The 18582-nt window shown below is 36.1% G+C and overlaps 1 protein-coding gene across 1 annotated transcript in view; it reads right to left on the bottom strand.

Annotated features, from left to right (window-relative positions):
* LOC107562103 (integrin alpha-V-like) overlaps positions 1–14937 on the bottom strand; it is a 26151-nt gene extending 11214 nt beyond the window's left edge. Inside the window, exons 1-11 of the mRNA XM_016246667.1 lie at positions 14486–14937; positions 13358–13494; positions 10721–10812; positions 10198–10312; positions 9809–9870; positions 8257–8374; positions 5231–5399; positions 5012–5149; positions 4025–4230; positions 3637–3734; positions 2132–2189 (exon numbers count right to left, since the gene is read on the bottom strand). Coding sequence (XP_016102153.1) covers positions 2132–2189; positions 3637–3734; positions 4025–4230; positions 5012–5149; positions 5231–5399; positions 8257–8374; positions 9809–9870; positions 10198–10312; positions 10721–10812; positions 13358–13494; positions 14486–14652 — 1360 coding nt within the window. The 5' untranslated portion in view covers positions 14653–14937. The remainder of the gene's footprint in view (positions 1–2131; positions 2190–3636; positions 3735–4024; positions 4231–5011; positions 5150–5230; positions 5400–8256; positions 8375–9808; positions 9871–10197; positions 10313–10720; positions 10813–13357; positions 13495–14485) is intronic.
* Positions 14938–18582: the final 3645 nt, after the last annotated feature.

Raw genomic sequence — 18582 nt, 5'->3', positions numbered from 1 at the left:
AAGATCTGTAAAGTTGCAAAGACTAAAGTCTCAAATCCAAAGAGATATTCTTTATAAAAGTTAAGTCAACCACGCCTACCTAAAACGGCTCGTTCTAACAGGCCCTCACATGTCTACGTCACTATGTGGGAAGATTTGAATAACGCCGCCCAAATGTTAACGCAAAGAAAGGAGGAGTAACTTTTATTCTCGCTGTAGTATTGTTGCCGCCGCCGCCATGCCGTGAAGGAACGCTGTGCGTTTCGTTGTGAAAGCGAAACTACTTTTTTTTTGTTTCCTGATCCTGGTAGAGTAGACTGCAATGCCGGCTGTTCTGACTCACAGACTGTAAGTGCGTTTTTAATATTTAAAGAATTTGCATCACAATATGGTAGGGGCGTAACATTTCCGTCACACGCTTGAAGTATTCGGCCAATCACAATGCACTGGACAGCTGGCCAATCAGAGCACACCTCCCTTTTCAGACCGATGAGCTTTGTAAAAATGTATGCGTTTCAGAAGGTGGGGCATAGAGAAACAATAATGTACAGTATGTGGAAAATAATGTGTTTTTTTAACCTTAAACCGCATAAACACATTTCATTACACCAAATACACAAAATAATGTTCTTTTTAGCAGCATCATATGACCCCTTTAAAGCCCTGGTTCAGTCTGTCTGGAGTAACCTGGGGTTAACAGTCTTGCTCAAAAGACACAATGGTTATGGCTCTTGGAGTTTCAGTATGGACCTTTTAGTTACAAGCACAGATATATAAACACAGCTGCACTTAAAGGCGACATATGAGCACTTGACTTTGAAAATATACTTCAAAAACATTGTCTTAAATGAACAGTCCACCCATGTCATTCCAAACCTGAATGACTTTCTTTTGAGTAAGACAAAAGAGGATATAAAAGAGACTGAAGTACATCAGAAACCATGTAATACTGGACACCATTGACACTGATATTTCTCAGAATCTCTTCTTTAATGTTCTACAGAACAAAAAAAGCCACTGAGATTTGGAGTAACATGAGGATGAGTAAATTTATGGGTAAACTATCACCCACACTGACACATTAACAACAGTTTTTCAGTATTCTGAAACTTTCTCTGCCTAGTCATAGTGAGGTAAACGAGTAGGACAGAACTAGTGACTACATCTATTATACTATATTTCACCCGACAGCAATCACACAAAAAAGCGCTGATACTCATTTCACAAACAATGAGGGGTTTACATAGACGTCAAAGGCAAAGTCACAAAAACTAGGTGTTTAAAGAAATACTGTTGCGGAAAACAAAAAGCTAGTTTGCAATGTTTTTCGAAACAAGTCTTTTATGCTCACCAAGGATACATTTATTTGATGAAAAATACATTAAAACTAACGCTGTAAAATATTATAATTCAAAATAACTGTTCTCCATACATATTTGGATATATTTTTCTTCAGTGTCACGTGATCCTTGAGAAATCATTCTAATATGCTGATTTGCTACTCAAGAAACATTTCTTATTATTAGCAATAGAACAATGTCTTCACTGTCTCTTCTGATAAATTTATTGTTGAATAAAATAATTAACTTGTAAATATAAATAAATGAAAATCTAACTGACCCCTAACTTTCAACAGTAGTATACTCATACCTACTACATGTTCTACTCATAACAAAACAACTAAACTGATACAGTTTATGTGTTTCATCTGTAAGCGGCAGATCCATTTATGACAGACCTTGCACCATACACACATCCGCACCTTAAGCTTGCATAAAGGTAGCCATTAGCTCAACCAGAGCATAGGAGAACTTCAAAGCGCAGAGAAATAATGAATTGGCATCATGGTCTGTGGTCTATGAACAGTGGGCTGTGGGTCTGGTAGCCATTACACCCCAGACTGTGAGATCCACATGAAGACTTTGTGAGCGCCGGACGCTGGGCTTTTAAAGGCTCTGCACCTTACGTCCGGCTCCAAACACACTGATGCCTGACACGTTGAGCTCTAGTTTCCCCCCGCAGCAGTGCTCATAACACACACTGCAACAGCAGGACTCCATTTACAGCCACCTTGTGCTCCTACTATGTGCAATAATAGGTTCCATTGCCCTGGATATTATACATTTGCATATATAAAGAAAAAAGTACTTACGAAGAGATGGGGGCGCTCCCTTGCCATTTGCCTTCAGACAGTATTTCACAGTAAAGCTAAGGGAAAGAATTGAGTAGGATTACCATTATTTTCATGATAATCTCAATGCATAATAGTCAAGACAAGCATCTTAAAGATATTACTGATGATATGTACGCTCATTTCTGCTTAAAGGGGTCATGACATGAGAAATCAAATTTGCCTTGATCTTTTGGCATACAAGATGTCTCTGTACCATTAAAACATCCTGCAAGTTTCATATCTTAAAATCTTGAGGATTTTGTTTTGTAATCGGGCCACAGTGTCATGGAGAGCTCACAAAGAAACATTTGTTGAAAGATGAAGCAGTACTAGATCTGACCGCAGATGCATCACAAACTGTAAGTAAATGATTTCATAATGCTTTGTCTGGAAATTACCGTTTTATTTTGATCATGTTGTCAAAACACTCAGATGCAATAGTGAGGGGGCGTTGATACTGTTTCCTATGCAATGGCATTAGCCAATCATAACAGTGGCTGATTACGGTGAAGCCTTAAAGTACATGCCCCTTAAAACAGGCCATTTTAGGCCATGTCCACATGTACATGGGTTCTGTTTTTGAAAAAATCTCCATCCACATGAAAAGCGCAATAGCATGCTATGAAGCACTGTCAAGAGCATGCCAAGCCAACAAGTGGCGATATAATCTCAACCGTAAAGCCAAGTTGGCCAATCAGAAGCCTGAAAAAGTTTCCAGTAGGCAGAGATAACAGCGCATGCTCTGACATCAAAAGCCAAAATCTCCGGTTTCGCTGTCTACACGATAACACTGCAACCGGAGTTTTTGAAAATCTTCACCCTGGCACGAGTTTTCAAAAATTTTTGGTTTCAGTGACCTGGTGCTGCGTTTGCGTGTGGACGAACGGCCAAACCGCATAGAAAACGCTGCGGTTTCGAAAATACACGCGTTCGTGTGGACAGGGCCTTAGACAGAGGGTCAGACTGAGGGTTGAAAATAATAATTTTTCCACACATTTATATATTTATTTATTGTCCAAAATTTTTTATTAACATTATAAGCAAACCTCAAGGAACATATTCAAATAATTTTAAAAAAATCCATGTCATGACCCCTTTAAGAAATCAGTTCTTTAAATAGATGTTTCTAAACAGGAGCATATTCATGCAGACCGATGCTTCTGTTAATGTATTGTTAAAATACACGCGTTCGTGTGGACAGGGCCTTAGACAGAGGGTCAGACTGAGGGTTGAAAATAATAATTTTTCCACACATTTATATATTTATTTATTGTCCAAAATTTTTTATTAACATAAGCAAACCTCAAGGAACATATTCAAATAATTTTAAAAAAATCCATGTCATGACCCCTTTAAGAAATCAGTTCTTTAAATAGATGTTTCTAAACAGGAGCATATTCATGCAGACCGATGCTTCTGTTAATGTATTCTTGCACAAACAACTGTGGTTTTAACAGAAGCAGAATGTTACAAGAATAACGAACCTCAGAGGCCACAGGATTGGGCCCTGTGGGACGCCCGTTATGAATGTACACCAGGCCACGGTGGAACTGCCCACCATATGGGGCAGCAATGGCCACATCTGAGAAAAAACAAAGGGATTAAAAACAAAACCATTTTAAGTCGTGGTTATTGAGTAACTGCCATGGCCAGTACTGTTTTTATCTGCTTGTACAGCCTTTGCACAAAAAGCTCATAAGTCATGATTACTGTTGCACAATGAGGCAAGGAAGACAGTGACAACAGCATCAGACCATGACCACAAATTACTAAATATGTACTGTATGTTCATCAGTGTTGCAAGCTAGGTTGGGTCCTGAAAGAACAACACAGAAAACCGGGAAAATGTGTAGAAGAAAGACAAAATAGTACCATTATATCCATCCATGTTGAGGTCTCCCAAGCTGCAGATGGAGCTTCCATATCGAGCATAGATCTCAGAACCACTGAGTTTGATGACATTGTTGAAAGTGAAGCCACCTTTGCCTAGGTAGACATAGACCTGACCCACCTCCCTCAGCTTCCCATCTGAGCCACGGTCCATGAACAGAGGAGCTCCCACCAACAAATCCATCTTCCTGAAGGGGGAAATAAAATATTTATTCGAACTGAAAAGATCAGCATAGGTTGTGTTAGGGATTTTGCAGTTACGCTTATCAACCAGCATAAAACAGCTGGAAGATTCTGCTGAATAAATGCCAAACTTCAAAAGTGCTAGCAATAAACGCACAGAACTAAAAAAGATAAGCTGATGAAAACTACCTCATAATAAAAACAGGGCTGTTCTGAACAAAAATGGTCAACATGTTCAGGCAGAGAGCAACTTGTCTGGAAACGTAGGGAACTTTATCTTCACTGTTGCACAATGTTCAGATCTCAGCTCATTTTTTTTAATAATGCCAGTGAATGCTCTCAAAACATTGCTGTGCATATATTTAGACTAGGTTTACTTGGCCCAGAGTCGTAAAAATGAATTGCTAACATGAATATAATTTAAAACAGTGGTTCTCAACTGGTTTCTAAAAAAAAACATTAAATTAAAATGCCCAAAAACCTATGGTTTGCGTGAACGCACATAAAACTCTTTAATCTTTTTTTCACACCCTTTCTGTTGGTTGATGAACAAGATGGACTCATTTGCTGAATAAATCACATGCCCCCTATTCATTCAATCACATTCATACAGCAGGTCCAACCAATAAAATGCTTTGGATGTCTTTGGAGGGTGGAACTCTTCCCACACACCTGAGGGGATTCTTGGTGGAGGGCATCTCTTCCATTCAAGAGGTCTGTGAGCTTTCACAGCTGGCAGCTGTCAGGTTAGATCACACCTACAGCTGCATCTCTGCCAAAGCTCACAGACCCAACAGACTGGAAGAGCGCAACCTGAACAACTGCGGTCTTTCCTGACATCCGTCCATCAGCCTCAGTCTCTTCAGTGGACGAGTGTCTGGGGTCTCTGTGTCAGCAGGAAGATCCCGTCTCCATCCACGGCTGCTGTGTGCAGGGCTACCAGGACACATCTACCGCACTGTGGAGCCCATGATGAAGACACACTGTGGTCAACAGCATTCCTACAGCCTTGAGCTGGGGCTGAAGATCAAGCAGTGCCTGTGGGAGACGCTCAGCTGACCTTCACTGCTGGAGACAGAGCAGCCAGATGGACGCGTCCTCATCACTGAGAGCTTCACAAGCAGCAGAAGCTTCGCTCCATGAATCCACGTGAACATCAGTGAAGAACCCCTGCCTGAGCAACACTGAGTCATCACAGTGTCTCATGGAGCATCACACAGTGGGACCTACATTTGTAAATACTGTATATATTGTACATAGTTATAGAGCAAGTTTTATTTTGTAGAGTAAGTCTTATTTTATACATTAAGTTTATAGTTTGCAGAGTAAGTTGTTAGCACATTGCTGTATTGTTGTTCAGATGTTTTTGGTGATTGTCAATGCAGTGTTTTGTGGTCCTCAGTTGTTCTAATTGGCTTTTAGTGCTTTGCTACATAGTTGTGGGGGGATGTTTTTGGTTGTTTTCTGTGTGTTGACTTGCGTTTGCCAAGGATTTCTGCACAGTTGTTAGCTTGTTGTGTTGCGGTTGCTGGACTCTGTTTGATTTTTAATGCGTTGCTATGTGGTTGTCAGGATGTTTTGAGTGGCTGGTTGACATGCGGTTGTTTTAAACGGTCAGGTTAGGGTAGGTTACGGTCCCTCACATGGTTTGCAGCTTGACGTGCTGTGAGGGCTTGTGTGCATCAGTGATGCTGAGAGCTACGCCACTGGTACTTCACAACTACTGTAGGGTCACCCATAGTGGACAGGTCTCAGCTGAGATGCCAGACGAAGACAAACCACCTGATTCTGGACAGCAGCAGATTGGCCTGATGTTCCTGTCAGAGGATCACCATCTTCTGTTTACGGGTAAGTTGGATACATACAATATATGATAGTTGTCAGTTGGAGTTAGTTTCTTTCGCATGGAATTTGAAAATTCTGAAAATAATAATTAATCGGTCAAATATTTCATAAGTTAATCAACATTAATTACAGATTTTGGAAGTGCTAAAATTTTAGATTTACTTCTTTTAGCACCTTTAGCACCTTCTCAAGGAAAGAAAACAATGTTTTATTAACAGTTTTCAAACCGAGCCTTACTAAAAGTGAAATAAAACTAAAATGTAATGAGAAAGTAAAACTATAAAACAGACAAACACACAAACTAAACTAAACTAACACAATAGCATCAAAACAAAACAACATCAGAAGCTCAAAACTATAATAACCCTGTTATGTGGCTATGTGAGAAAATAATAAAAATATAAATTCAAGTTGTCATTTTTCTAAATTTCATTTAATTTCATAATGTCTAATTATGTTTTAATTGATCTTTTTGCATTAAGACAAAAAACTTCAAATGTTTTATGTTTGCCCCTATAAAGAGATTTTGAAAAATATGCTTTTTTCTTTCCATATTAACTCATTGTGGTCTAATATTGTTGTGAAGACCTCTGTCTTCCATTATGTTTACAAACAAAGTTTTCCAAAAATTCTATCAAACATCATCTTCACAGAAGAAATTAGGTCATGGTTTGTAAGTAACGACATGAAGGTGAGTAAATAATGACAGAATGTTTTGACCGAACTGTCTCTAATGTCTTGATTTCCTGAAGGTCAGTTTAAAGAGGGATCTGCTTTTGACTCACAAACTGGATTCAGCACTCAGTTTTGAACATGATATCGACCTGCAAACTATTTTCAGGCTTGAGGTTAACAGTTATGAATAGGTTGTCAAAGATTTTAGAAGATCTTCAAAATATCTTCTTTGTAATCCGCAAAAGAAAGTTATACAGGTTTAAACAACATGAGGTTGAGTAAATAATAAACAATTTAAATTTTTGACTAAAGTGTCCCTTTAAGTCTGTAAGCTTGATTTCCTGAAGACCAGTTTAAAGAGTGATCTGCTTTACATCAACAAATACTGAATTCAGAACGCTCTGAACATAAAATGGACTTACAACCCATTGGGTCGCGCGGTTGTGGCTAGAAGGGATACAGCTACAGCTGCAAGTGAGGCAATTCTAATTCATCCATCCAATTCAAGTTATTTTATGTTTTAGATTCATTTCTAATGTCTTATTATATATTTAATATATATATATATATATATCGAAAAATGGGTTTTGTGAAATTTGTTTAGACTCACAGATTTTCAATGTATGGGCAGCAAACAGTTGAAACATTCTTCAAAATATCTTCTTTGTGGTCCGCAAAAGAAAGTTATACAGGTTTAAACAACATGAGGTTGAGTAAATAATAAACAATTTTAATTTTTGACTAAAGTGTCCCTTTAAGTCTGTAAGCTTGATTTCCTGAAGACCAGTTTAAAGAGTGATCTGCTTTACATCAACAAATACTGAATTCAGAACGCTCTGAACATAAAATGGACTTACAACCCATCGGGTCGCGCGGTTGTGGCTAGAAGGGATACAGCTACAGCTGCAAGTGAGGCAATTCTAATTCATCCATCCAATCGGGCAAGATTTTAGAGATTTTGGTTTAAAGGACTTTGCCACAATGTAGGCTGATTAGTTCAGTAGTTGTCTTCTTCACTGCCCATTTAATTAATTTTTTCTTTTGCATCACAAAACCGGGCCACGCCCTACCAGTTGTGAACCACTGATTTAAAGTATCCATTAGTGCATGAATGCACATTCTTAAAAGAAAAGATTGTGATAATAAAAATTATATATATATATATATATATATATATATATATAACCGATCCCATCTATTTATCATTTCCAAAATATTAACCATATCAAAATGATTAAATATCTTACCAACTTCACCGTCATCATTAAAATCACCAACGGCCACAGAGTAACCTAAGAGCAAATCAAATGATGACATTAATATCTGCACTTCACTGGCGATTGTTTACTTTGTATTTTCTGATCACTGCACCTTAAAACACCTAAACATTCATTACATATGTAACCTAATATTACAGCAAGCTCTACTCCTGGTTTCCAGGTAACAGTGCACCACCACTAAACAAAATTACAACTTTAAGAAATATCAAAACAAAAGACACACAGGCTTACCCAAATAACTGTCATCATACTGAGCTCCGGCTGACTTGGTTGATAACTGGTTACCGTAAGGAGTAAAAAACTCCTTATTGTATCTGCTGATGACCTCAGTGATGTCATCTGAGATCAGCTGACCTAGAAAGACAAAAAACAGTTAGGAAAGCACAAATATGAAACACACATATGGAATGAAGTGTGCAGGTAATAGAGATTTCTTCAGCCTGCATGTAATGTTTAGCACACCAGAAAGATGTAGGTGTCAATATGCAGACATGTACACGTTACAAGTAAAAACATGCTTAACAAAATGTATTCTAAACAGTCACATCGTCCTCAGTCATGTAACACTACTATAAATATGGTTGTCCTTATGGTCTTTAATCTTAACTAGACTAATATAGACTCTCTCAACATCAGTTAGGAAGTAAATAATGAAATGTTGTGATGCCACTAACTTCATTTTTCAGCAGTGTAACAGGAGCTCAGGTTTTTTTAAAACAGTGTAACTTTTTCAGCAGCAAGCTATTTTTTTTTTACAGTATATTAACATGTTTTACGCTACATTTTATTGCTCACACAGCCTTACGACAGAGCGAGCTGATGCAATAATCAAACACACTCCCTTCAAATGATCTCTTACTTAAGTCTAATTTATTTTAGGGGCTACATTTCTTCAGTTTGTTCATTTAAATTTATCACTAAAAAGTAGTTATCAATTTTCTGAAAATTAGAATAATAATAATTTGAGTAATCAGTAAAGTTCCCAGACATTTGTCACCTTTTTGTAGAAAAATGTAGGAATACATTAACAAATGTAAACAACAAAATAAAGACTTATTTCAAGTCTATCCAAGGTTAGCTTAGGTCACTGTGTCATACATTTCTGAAAGCATTTTACTCTTAGCATGTTGTATAATTATCATATCATCAGCAAAGAGAGGTAAAACGAAAACAGAAAAAAGTTCCTTCAGTCTGTTCATTTAAATGTACTGCTAAAATAATTTAAAAGTGCCATAGAATGCATTGATACAATATTTTAAATTGTTCTCTGATATCTACATAGAAGGTATGTGGCTTAGGTAAGGGCAAAAAATCTCCAGAAATGGTTTTACATGTCCATTTACAACCCTAGGATTTGTCCCTAAAATGAAATTGTCTGTTTTGATCTTATTTGGAAGCATCATGAATAATAATGTTGAGCTCTGCTCTGATTGGCAAGAAGCTAACCATGTCCCTTTAGTGCATGCGTTATTTGCTTTCCGTGCCTTTCTGAATACAGACACCAACCCATCCCTGCACTTCACTTCCCCTGCACAGCCTGGAACATAACATTTATTTCCATGATCTGCCATTTTTGCTATTACCAACATATCGGTTATCGGCTTTCAAAAATAAAGAATAATCGGTTATCGGTATCGACCAAAATTTTCATATCGGTGCATCCCTAAAATAAAGTGTCCTAATATTTAAAATTAATATAAAAACAAACAAACAAATAAATACATATATACATATATATATATATATATATATAAATAAAAGCAGATTTCTGTGAATTTAATACCTTCACAAAGTCAGCACTGAAACCTGCTTGACAAAATCCTTGTCCCTCAGGTGAGTTTGAGTCTGAAGTAAAAAAAAAATATATATATATTTAAAGTCATTCATATATTCACAACAAGCAGAAGTTGTTTTAAGGAAGTCTCAGAATGAAGAAAAAGGAAGGCAAACTTCAGACAGAGGAACTGTCATAACCACATGCACACTGGCTGGCACATTATCTGGTGAGAACTTTAACTCACACATGTCTTAAAAACCATGAGTGATAAGGACATGATACACAACTACGATATTCCATTAATCTTAGTTAAGACATTTCTGAGGGCGCCTACTAGATATGACCCAATAAAGGCATGAGCAGTCTGAGGTAAAGAGCGGTGATCATGTACATACTAGAGCGGCAGGGTGAATATTCCACAATGTTATTGCCTTTCTTCAGGTAACAAGTCCCAACAGGTTCTCTCTCTGATAATCCATACGTGCTCCACTGGTAGAGAGGAGCACATGCCTGAAAAAAAAAAAAAAAGAGATGTGCAAATAAATACAAGAGTAGTAATCATGTTCTTTCTGTAAATCAGCTCAAACCTAGTTCTTCCAAACAGCATGTTGGAAGCTAATTACTTTAAATCTTTTTTATTTTTAGTGCCACATCAACACTGAAAGACAAGATCAAAGTACTTCAAAATAAAAGAGGCAACAGCTTCTTACAATATTGCAATAAAGACTACATAATTCCAATTTGACATACTGCCTTTTAATCTGGGATTTCTGATGCATATACAACTGTTTTGCGAATAAAATATTTTTATGGTCCATAAAACAAAAACATGCTCTGTTGCATCGGTTTTCTTTCCTTTTTGAGCTCTGTACGATCTTTTTTCAGAGCAACTTTCACACCCTCCACAGACAGACTAACCAGAATATGGTCCCCAGAGGAACGCACAGTGGCCCCAAACCATTGATTTGACTTGAACTCCATTTGCTGTCCATTGGAATTCTTCCTGTCATCTGTGATGGAAAACGACAGGGGGAGGGAGAACAGGAAAGGAGGAGATGGAGGGAGGAACGGAAATATAAGTTAGGTCAGTTAATTAGAATCATCAGACTATCATAATTTCCTTTGTAGTGGACTACAATGCTCTTCCCATCACTACAATCTCATCCACTGGCATGTTCCTCAAATTACAACTGATTTCAAAAGGTCTGATATGACAAAAGCCTCAAGAGTTCAAAAAGTTGAGTTGATATGCTGATATGAAACACTCTCTCATCTTGTTCATTACCAAACCATCTGAAGTTCAATCCTAGGTCAAGTAGAGTGACAGCTGAATCTATTCATGGCATGATAGAATTAAACCCTATACCTTTCCTGCTATTAACAAGCACAATGAACCTCTAGTGACAATAATAAGAGAAGTAGGCCGAGAGGGAAACTTTTTTTTTAAACAATATCTGTGCTCATTTTAGGGGAAATATGTGGAATTCTGGATTTTAAAAAAATGCTAAAACATGTTATGAAGCTCAGACTGCTCAAATCTTAATGGTAACTGAAAGCATAATCATATTGAGGGATGGATGATTTATATAAATGGAGAATGAAAGTTTTTTTCAGTGCTTCTGCAGAAGTGTCAGTGATTTGTTCATTATAACATTATTCTGACATCATTCTAATCATTAAATCACTCTTTTAGTTCTGTAATATTTACTCTAGGATTCCAAATTAATGCTCTTCCAACAATACTTTGCAGTTGAAGGTTTTCCTAGTACTGCCGTGATCCTTACACACACACATAACCAAAAAGATATTCCCTCCCTGCGGCTGGTTCATCTCAGCCACAGTCTCAGCCTCAGGATGCCCCAGCTGTTCATCTGTCTGTGCTACTGGGCTGGGAATTTCCCGGTGTTTCTCATGGTCAACAGAGTCATACAGCCCATGGTCAACAACTCCCAGGCTTTACTAGAATTAAGCATTTAATTATTGCCAAACAACACAAAAGGGGAGTTGATGGTACTGCGGCTCAATGGAAACACAGTTATATAACCCTGCTGTAACAGCTCAGCATGAGTGTTGTTCCATACACAGTGTTTTCCATCTCATACTTCTGACATTTTTCTCTAATCTAGACTCTTCCAGCTCTTCAAACAGTCAGCGGGTCAGCCAGCACAGAGAGCACACTTGTAAAGCCACATCATTCACAGTAAAAACATGTCAGGACACAGTTATGCTTTGGCAGTTGCTTAACAGAAGAATGTTTAAGCTTCTTTCTTGCAAAAGTCATTGTTAAGAAACAAATATAAACATTACTCTACTGCAGTAAGTGCACTGAAAGAAAAAAAGAAAAAAAATCTGAAATATCTTGAAGGTCAGTGGACAATATTGTGGCCCCAATAGGTATCCAGACACTTAAAGTGTTCACACAAAAATGAGAACAGATATGTATAGCTTGGCAATCCACTAACGGTACTATTATTAGGAATTAAAAATAACATATTAGCTCAGAGAAAAGGTCTAAAAATGTGCGCTAATCAAAATGAATAACTAACTGAAGTACTAGTGAAATACTGAAGCTACAGAAATTTGTCATTAACAACCGTTTCCACTTTCCATTTGGTTTGGTATTTAATTTAAATCAATCAATGAATTAATTTAATCAATAAACAGCAATAATATTTATTTACTAAAGCTATTTTGTCATTAACAACTGTACTGTAAAAATGTTTTATATATATATATATATATATATATATATATATATAAATAAAATTTGGTTGGATATTTATCATAAATAAATATTTTTTTCCACAAAATATATTTAATTATATACTTCAAACTTGTCTGCTTACTCCACCATGGGTGCACAGCATCCATTAAATCTACACTATACTTGGTTCTTTTTCCAAGAATTTCTTTAAGGGTGAAAAGGACACAAAGAGGAGTAGTTCAGTTGTTGGTGAGAACTCTAAGCATACTGAGATAATCCAACTGAAGACCTTTTGTTTGTCTGGTAGTTCCTCTTCTAGCAATCCAGCTTGGCTGGCAGGGTAAATCAGGCCAGAATAGCTATAACTATCACTGAATGCCAATGAGATCTGGCACAAAAAAAAGCTGGTGCCTATATTCACTTCAGAGCAATGTAAGGCTGAACAAAGTCCTGTTAGTGTGAAGAATCTGCAAACTAGTTAGTAGGCCAGCACATGAATTTTGTGAATGGTTAAAAAAAAAAACACTTCTCTGTTGCAGGTCATTGCCAAGCATGTGAATTCAAAACATTCTGCAACAACAATCTTACAATCCTAGATGAGCCTTGAAATGATCCCAGACTCCCTCGCCTGTTATTTTCCCCCCGCCTATTGAAAATATTTAGAGCAAAGCTGATATATGAACCAATAAATCATTAAAAAGCCACAGGCTGCTCAGAAGGTCCTTTAATAAATCTGACAAACACAACCTCTTCCACTAGAATGCAATGTGAATCAACAGACAGACAGATAAAGCTTTAAATAACAGCATGTTGGAGCAAAGACTGCACTATGACACAGTGCTGCATCTTACCAGTGCTGTCAAACTCAATCTGGGTGCATGAGCCACTTTTGTGCCAGGGACAGTTGAAGACAGCGCCCCTCTCAGTGACTGTTGATGGGGTTTGATCAGATGTGTTCGCCCTGGGTGCACCGACCAGTATGTTTAACCTGGAAGCACAGGGTAAAATGTGTTTTAATTGCTTTTGTTAAATACTAACACTAAAACGCAATAATATTATATATACCACCTGGAGTTGAAACAAGGAAATCTGTCATTTTAATTACATAATACTGAATGATTTTATTATACATTCTAAATATTATGCATTATTATGAAAAAAAATATATATATAAACATTTAAGAAACTATAGTCCTTTACTGTGATAAATTGTTGTTAGTAATGTAATCCATTAAATGACTAATTTAGCTAATGTATTCTGACTACCCTTTGATTACGTTTAATCTAACTTTTTTATCACATAGTTTTGAATGGAATTATATTGTACTGTATTCATAGAACACAATGAGAAAAATAAATGTGTGCGTGTGTGTATATATATATATATTACATTTTTTGTTATCAACAACAGGAAATACATTAAACATTGTCAATTCCCAAACTGGGTTAATTATGTTTGTAACTGCAGTGGATAAGTGAATTGATGAAAACCTAATGATTAAATCATATTAAAATGAACACATTATTTAGAAATAAAACAAATCCAAATAAAAAGAAATAGTTTATTTTTATATCTACATGTCAATGTCACCATTAACCGACATCGAGATATGGTAAAATTTATATAAAATTACAATAAAACCTATACATGAAATTCAGTTTAACATGTATTGAATAAAACACTAAATACACTTATGCATTTCACATAACAGTTCTACAAAAAAAAAAAAAGCTTAATTTGGCTACAACATACCAAAGTGTAAAACCATATAACCTTTTCACAACAGAATGTTCTCCCACTTTCCACCATTGTTAAATGTGTTAATAAATGTATCTTTTAGAATTCTCATGCATATTTAAAAAGAATCATGCCTCTTTCTCCAAAAATAAAATAAAAATAAATGCTGCAGGCCCCTATGATATCCAAACTAGAGTACCGAAAGCACAGTAGGTTTACAAATGCAACTTAATTTACTCACTGTTTGTTGTCAGGATTGAAGAAAGCCACGGAAAATCCAAAGTAACTTCCTGGAGGTCCAGCGAAAACTGTGGGTTTGCTAATGTCCAGATTAAAAGAAAGTGCTTGTTCAAAATAGAAAAGAGCCACTAGAGCCCGAATCCAACAGCAGATGAGATGTTTGGCCATGGTTTGTATCTCAGTGCGGTGTGAGAGCAGATGAGATCGCGCTGTTTGTGGGAGGACGTCTGGATCAGCAGCACATATGATCGCCACTGATTCCGCACTCCATAACAACACAATCACTGCAACACTCACACTAATGCACTATTCAGCCGAGATGTCCGTACATTCGTTTCCAGCCTAAGGTATAAAATGGAAGCAATAGTCTGAAAGTAGGACACAGGACTGTTGTAGTCCTGCTCGGATGCAGCTGCGGGATGTCCCACTGTACAGGAAGTGAAAATAGACGTAGCGTCACGCTGATGTCACGAGAAACTTCCGCAGCGTTACCCAGTGAGTGACTTAAATGGGCATGAGTGAACTGCTACACATGTTAAATGCCTATAAATCATTGTGATTCCAGACTAGAGGAATTTGTTGTTTTATTAAAGTCTTTTGATGCAGAACTATTGAAACTGCGCCACCTTGTGTTAAGAAAGGCACAAATTTGATCTGTATTTAGTTCAGGCAACAATAAACACACGTGGATTTAATTTAACCCTTTAACTGCCACCCGTCCCCTCTGTGGGACGCCTAAGTTTACTTCACTGTATTACAATTAAATCCTAATCGAATCATGACAAACTATATGTCGTTGGAAAGGTCTAAGACTCCTAAATAGATATTTTACCAATGGTTTGTAAAAAATGATGTAGGAAAAGTAATAGATTAATTTATGACAAGAGTGCACCTCAAAAATCTACATCATAAGGAGTTCTGACCTTTGTAGCAAAAAGTCTTCTTCGTTGCCTTTTTCTCTATCACACTTTAGAAATCATCAGAAATGATATATCAATTGGAAAGTTTAAATCTCAAAAATCTTCCTTTGAAACCCGTTTTAAAATCAAACACTGCATTACCACGAAAATGGTACATCAATATCATGTTACAAAATGTTTTCGTTCATGAATTATACAAATTTTAGTTTGGATCGTGCACTTTCACGTCTATGTTCAAAAAATGTGAGTGACAGTTAAAGGGTTAAACTAACATTTCAAGGAATTTTCACACACGTAATAGAAATCTTTTTTTTTTATTATTATTATTTTATTCTACAAGGTCCAGATAGCTGTAACCATTACAAATGACTGTTTAGAGCTTGAGGAAATGTTATTCATGCATGGGCTTGTCAGTGATTCATGACGTTAAACACTGGTGAAGTACATCTCCAAGAATGCAGTCTGTAAATCCCCCTGGGATCCTCCATAGACTCTGCATAAAGACATTGGGTGATTTTTTTATGTCAAGTTGGCTTGTCTTACAAGTAAAGAGGCTTGATTTTGACCCTTAACATACAGTTAATTCAAATATATATGGAACAACTGGTGTTTTATACCATGTCAGAGTAAAAGGCTTGAAAAGATTGTGTTTCCTGAGGAAATAAAAGGCACCAGTTACAAATTGGAACATAAACGACATTCTCACTCTCTAGGGAACAAAGTCACTTTTGTTTTAGAGCTGACCAGTCACGTGTGTGGTCAAAGGGGCTTTGGGGACCATGTGATACATGGCAGAGTGGCAGAATAATTATGTTTGCCTGGTGCGCATCAACATTAGACTCACTGTACGATGGACGTTCTTCACTTTGAATGACTTTGTCATTTTCCAATAAGGTGTTCTGACTTTTTAGGGCTTACTAGAATAGGAATGACTTGCTAGATCTAGCAAATGTTTTAAAGTTTAACAAAATGCCATATAGGGCAAATGTTTTGTAGCTTTAAAAGCCTTCAAATTATTTTCAACAGAAAAGTCATGTTCTAATTGAACAGAAATTCATTGTCTGTATTTTCAGAAGCACACTACCATTTAAATTTTTTAAGAAGTCTCACCAAGTACAGTAAAAACAGTAATACTGTGGAACATTATTATAGTTTAAATAACTGTTTTCTATTTTAATAGATTTGTTTAATGCATTATATAAAATGTATTGTTTATTTCAGTGATGGAAAGCTGAATTTTTAGCAGTCACTACTCAAATCTTCAGTGTCACATGATGCTCCAGAAGTCATTCTAATATGCTGAATTGGTGTTTGATAAATTACCACAAAAATATTAACCGTTGATAATAATTTTGAAAAATGTTTATTTTAAATAGTAATATTTTTGTAACATTGTGAATGTCTTTACTTTTGATCAATTTAATACTGAATAAATTTATTAATTTCGCTAACCAAAAAAACCTACTGAACACTTGTGTATCTTTGTTTTTTTTTCACTGCAGGACTGTCACAAAATTACATAATCCAAGTCCACAGGCTTATTATCATACAAGAAACATGATTTCTTTATACTCCAATTACTAAAAAGAGCTATCAGAAAGCCAACTGGTTGTTATTATTTGTTTTTTTTGTTTGTCTGGTAGTTCCTCTTCTAGCAATCCAGCTTGGCTGGCAGGGTAAATCAGGCCAGAATAGCTATAACTATCACTGAATGCCAATGAGATCTGGCACAAAAAAAAGCTGGTGCCTATATTCACTTCAGAGCAATGTAAGGCTGAACAAAGTCCTGTTAGTGTGAAGAATCTGCAAACTAGTTAGTAGGCCAGCACATGAATTTTGTGAATGGTTAAAAAAAAAAACACTTCTCTGTTGCAGGTCATTGCCAAGCATGTGAATTCAAAACATTCTGCAACAACAATCTTACAATCCTAGATGAGCCTTGAAATGATCCCAGACTCCCTCGCCTGTTATTTTCCCCCCGCCTATTGAAAATATTTAGAGCAAAGCTGATATATGAACCAATAAATCATTAAAAAGCCACAGGCTGCTCAGAAGGTCCTTTAATAAATCTGACAAACACAACCTCTTCCACTAGAATGCAATGTGAATCAACAGACAGACAGATAAAGCTTTAAATAACAGCATGTTGGAGCAAAGACTGCACTATGACACAGTGCTGCATCTTACCAGTGCTGTCAAACTCAATCTGGGTGCATGAGCCACTTTTGTGCCAGGGACAGTTGAAGACAGCGCCCCTCTCAGTGACTGTTGATGGGGTTTGATCAGATGTGTTCGCCCTGGGTGCACCGACCAGTATGTTTAACCTGGAAGCACAGGGTAAAATGTGTTTTAATTGCTTTTGTTAAATACTAACACTAAAACGCAATAATATTATATATACCACCTGGAGTTGAAACAAGGAAATCTGTCATTTTAATTACATAATACTGAATGATTTTATTATACATTCTAAATATTATGCATTATTATGAAAAAAAATATATATATAAACATTTAAGAAACTATAGTCCTTTACTGTGATAAATTGTTGTTAGTAATGTAATCCATTAAATGACTAATTTAGCTAATGTATTCTGACTACCCTTTGATTACTTTTAATCTAACTTTTTTATCACATAGTTTTGAATGGAATTATATTGTACTGTATTCATAGAACACAATGAGAAAAATAAATGTGTGCGTGTGTGTATATATATATATATTACATTTTTTGTTATCAACAACAGGAAATACATTAAACATTGTCAATTCCCAAACTGGGTTAATTATGTTTGTAACTGCAGTGGATAAGTGAATTGATGAAAACCTAATGATTAAGTCATATTAAAATGAACACATTATTTAGAAATAAAACAAATCCAAATAAAAGAAATAGTTTATTTTTATATCTACATGTCAATGTCACCATTAACCGACATCGAGATATGGTAAAATTTATATAAAATTACAATAAAACCTATACATGAAATTCAGTTTAACATGTATTGAATAAAACACTAAATACACTTATGCATTTCACATAACAGTTCTACAAAAAAAAAAAAAGCTTAATTTGGCTACAACATACCAAAGTGTAAAACCATATAACCTTTTCACAACAGAATGTTCTCCCACTTTCCACCATTGTTAAATGTGTTAATAAATGTATCTTTTAGAA

The sequence above is a fragment of the Sinocyclocheilus grahami genome, unplaced genomic scaffold (assembly GCF_001515645.1).
Source record: "Sinocyclocheilus grahami isolate Dianchi unplaced genomic scaffold, SAMN03320097.WGS_v1.1 scaffold807.1, whole genome shotgun sequence".
In the NCBI taxonomy this organism is placed as follows: Eukaryota; Metazoa; Chordata; class Actinopteri; order Cypriniformes; family Cyprinidae; genus Sinocyclocheilus; species Sinocyclocheilus grahami.
Note: the sequence above shows the minus strand (reverse complement) of the source record. Positions and strands in the feature narration are given on the sequence as shown.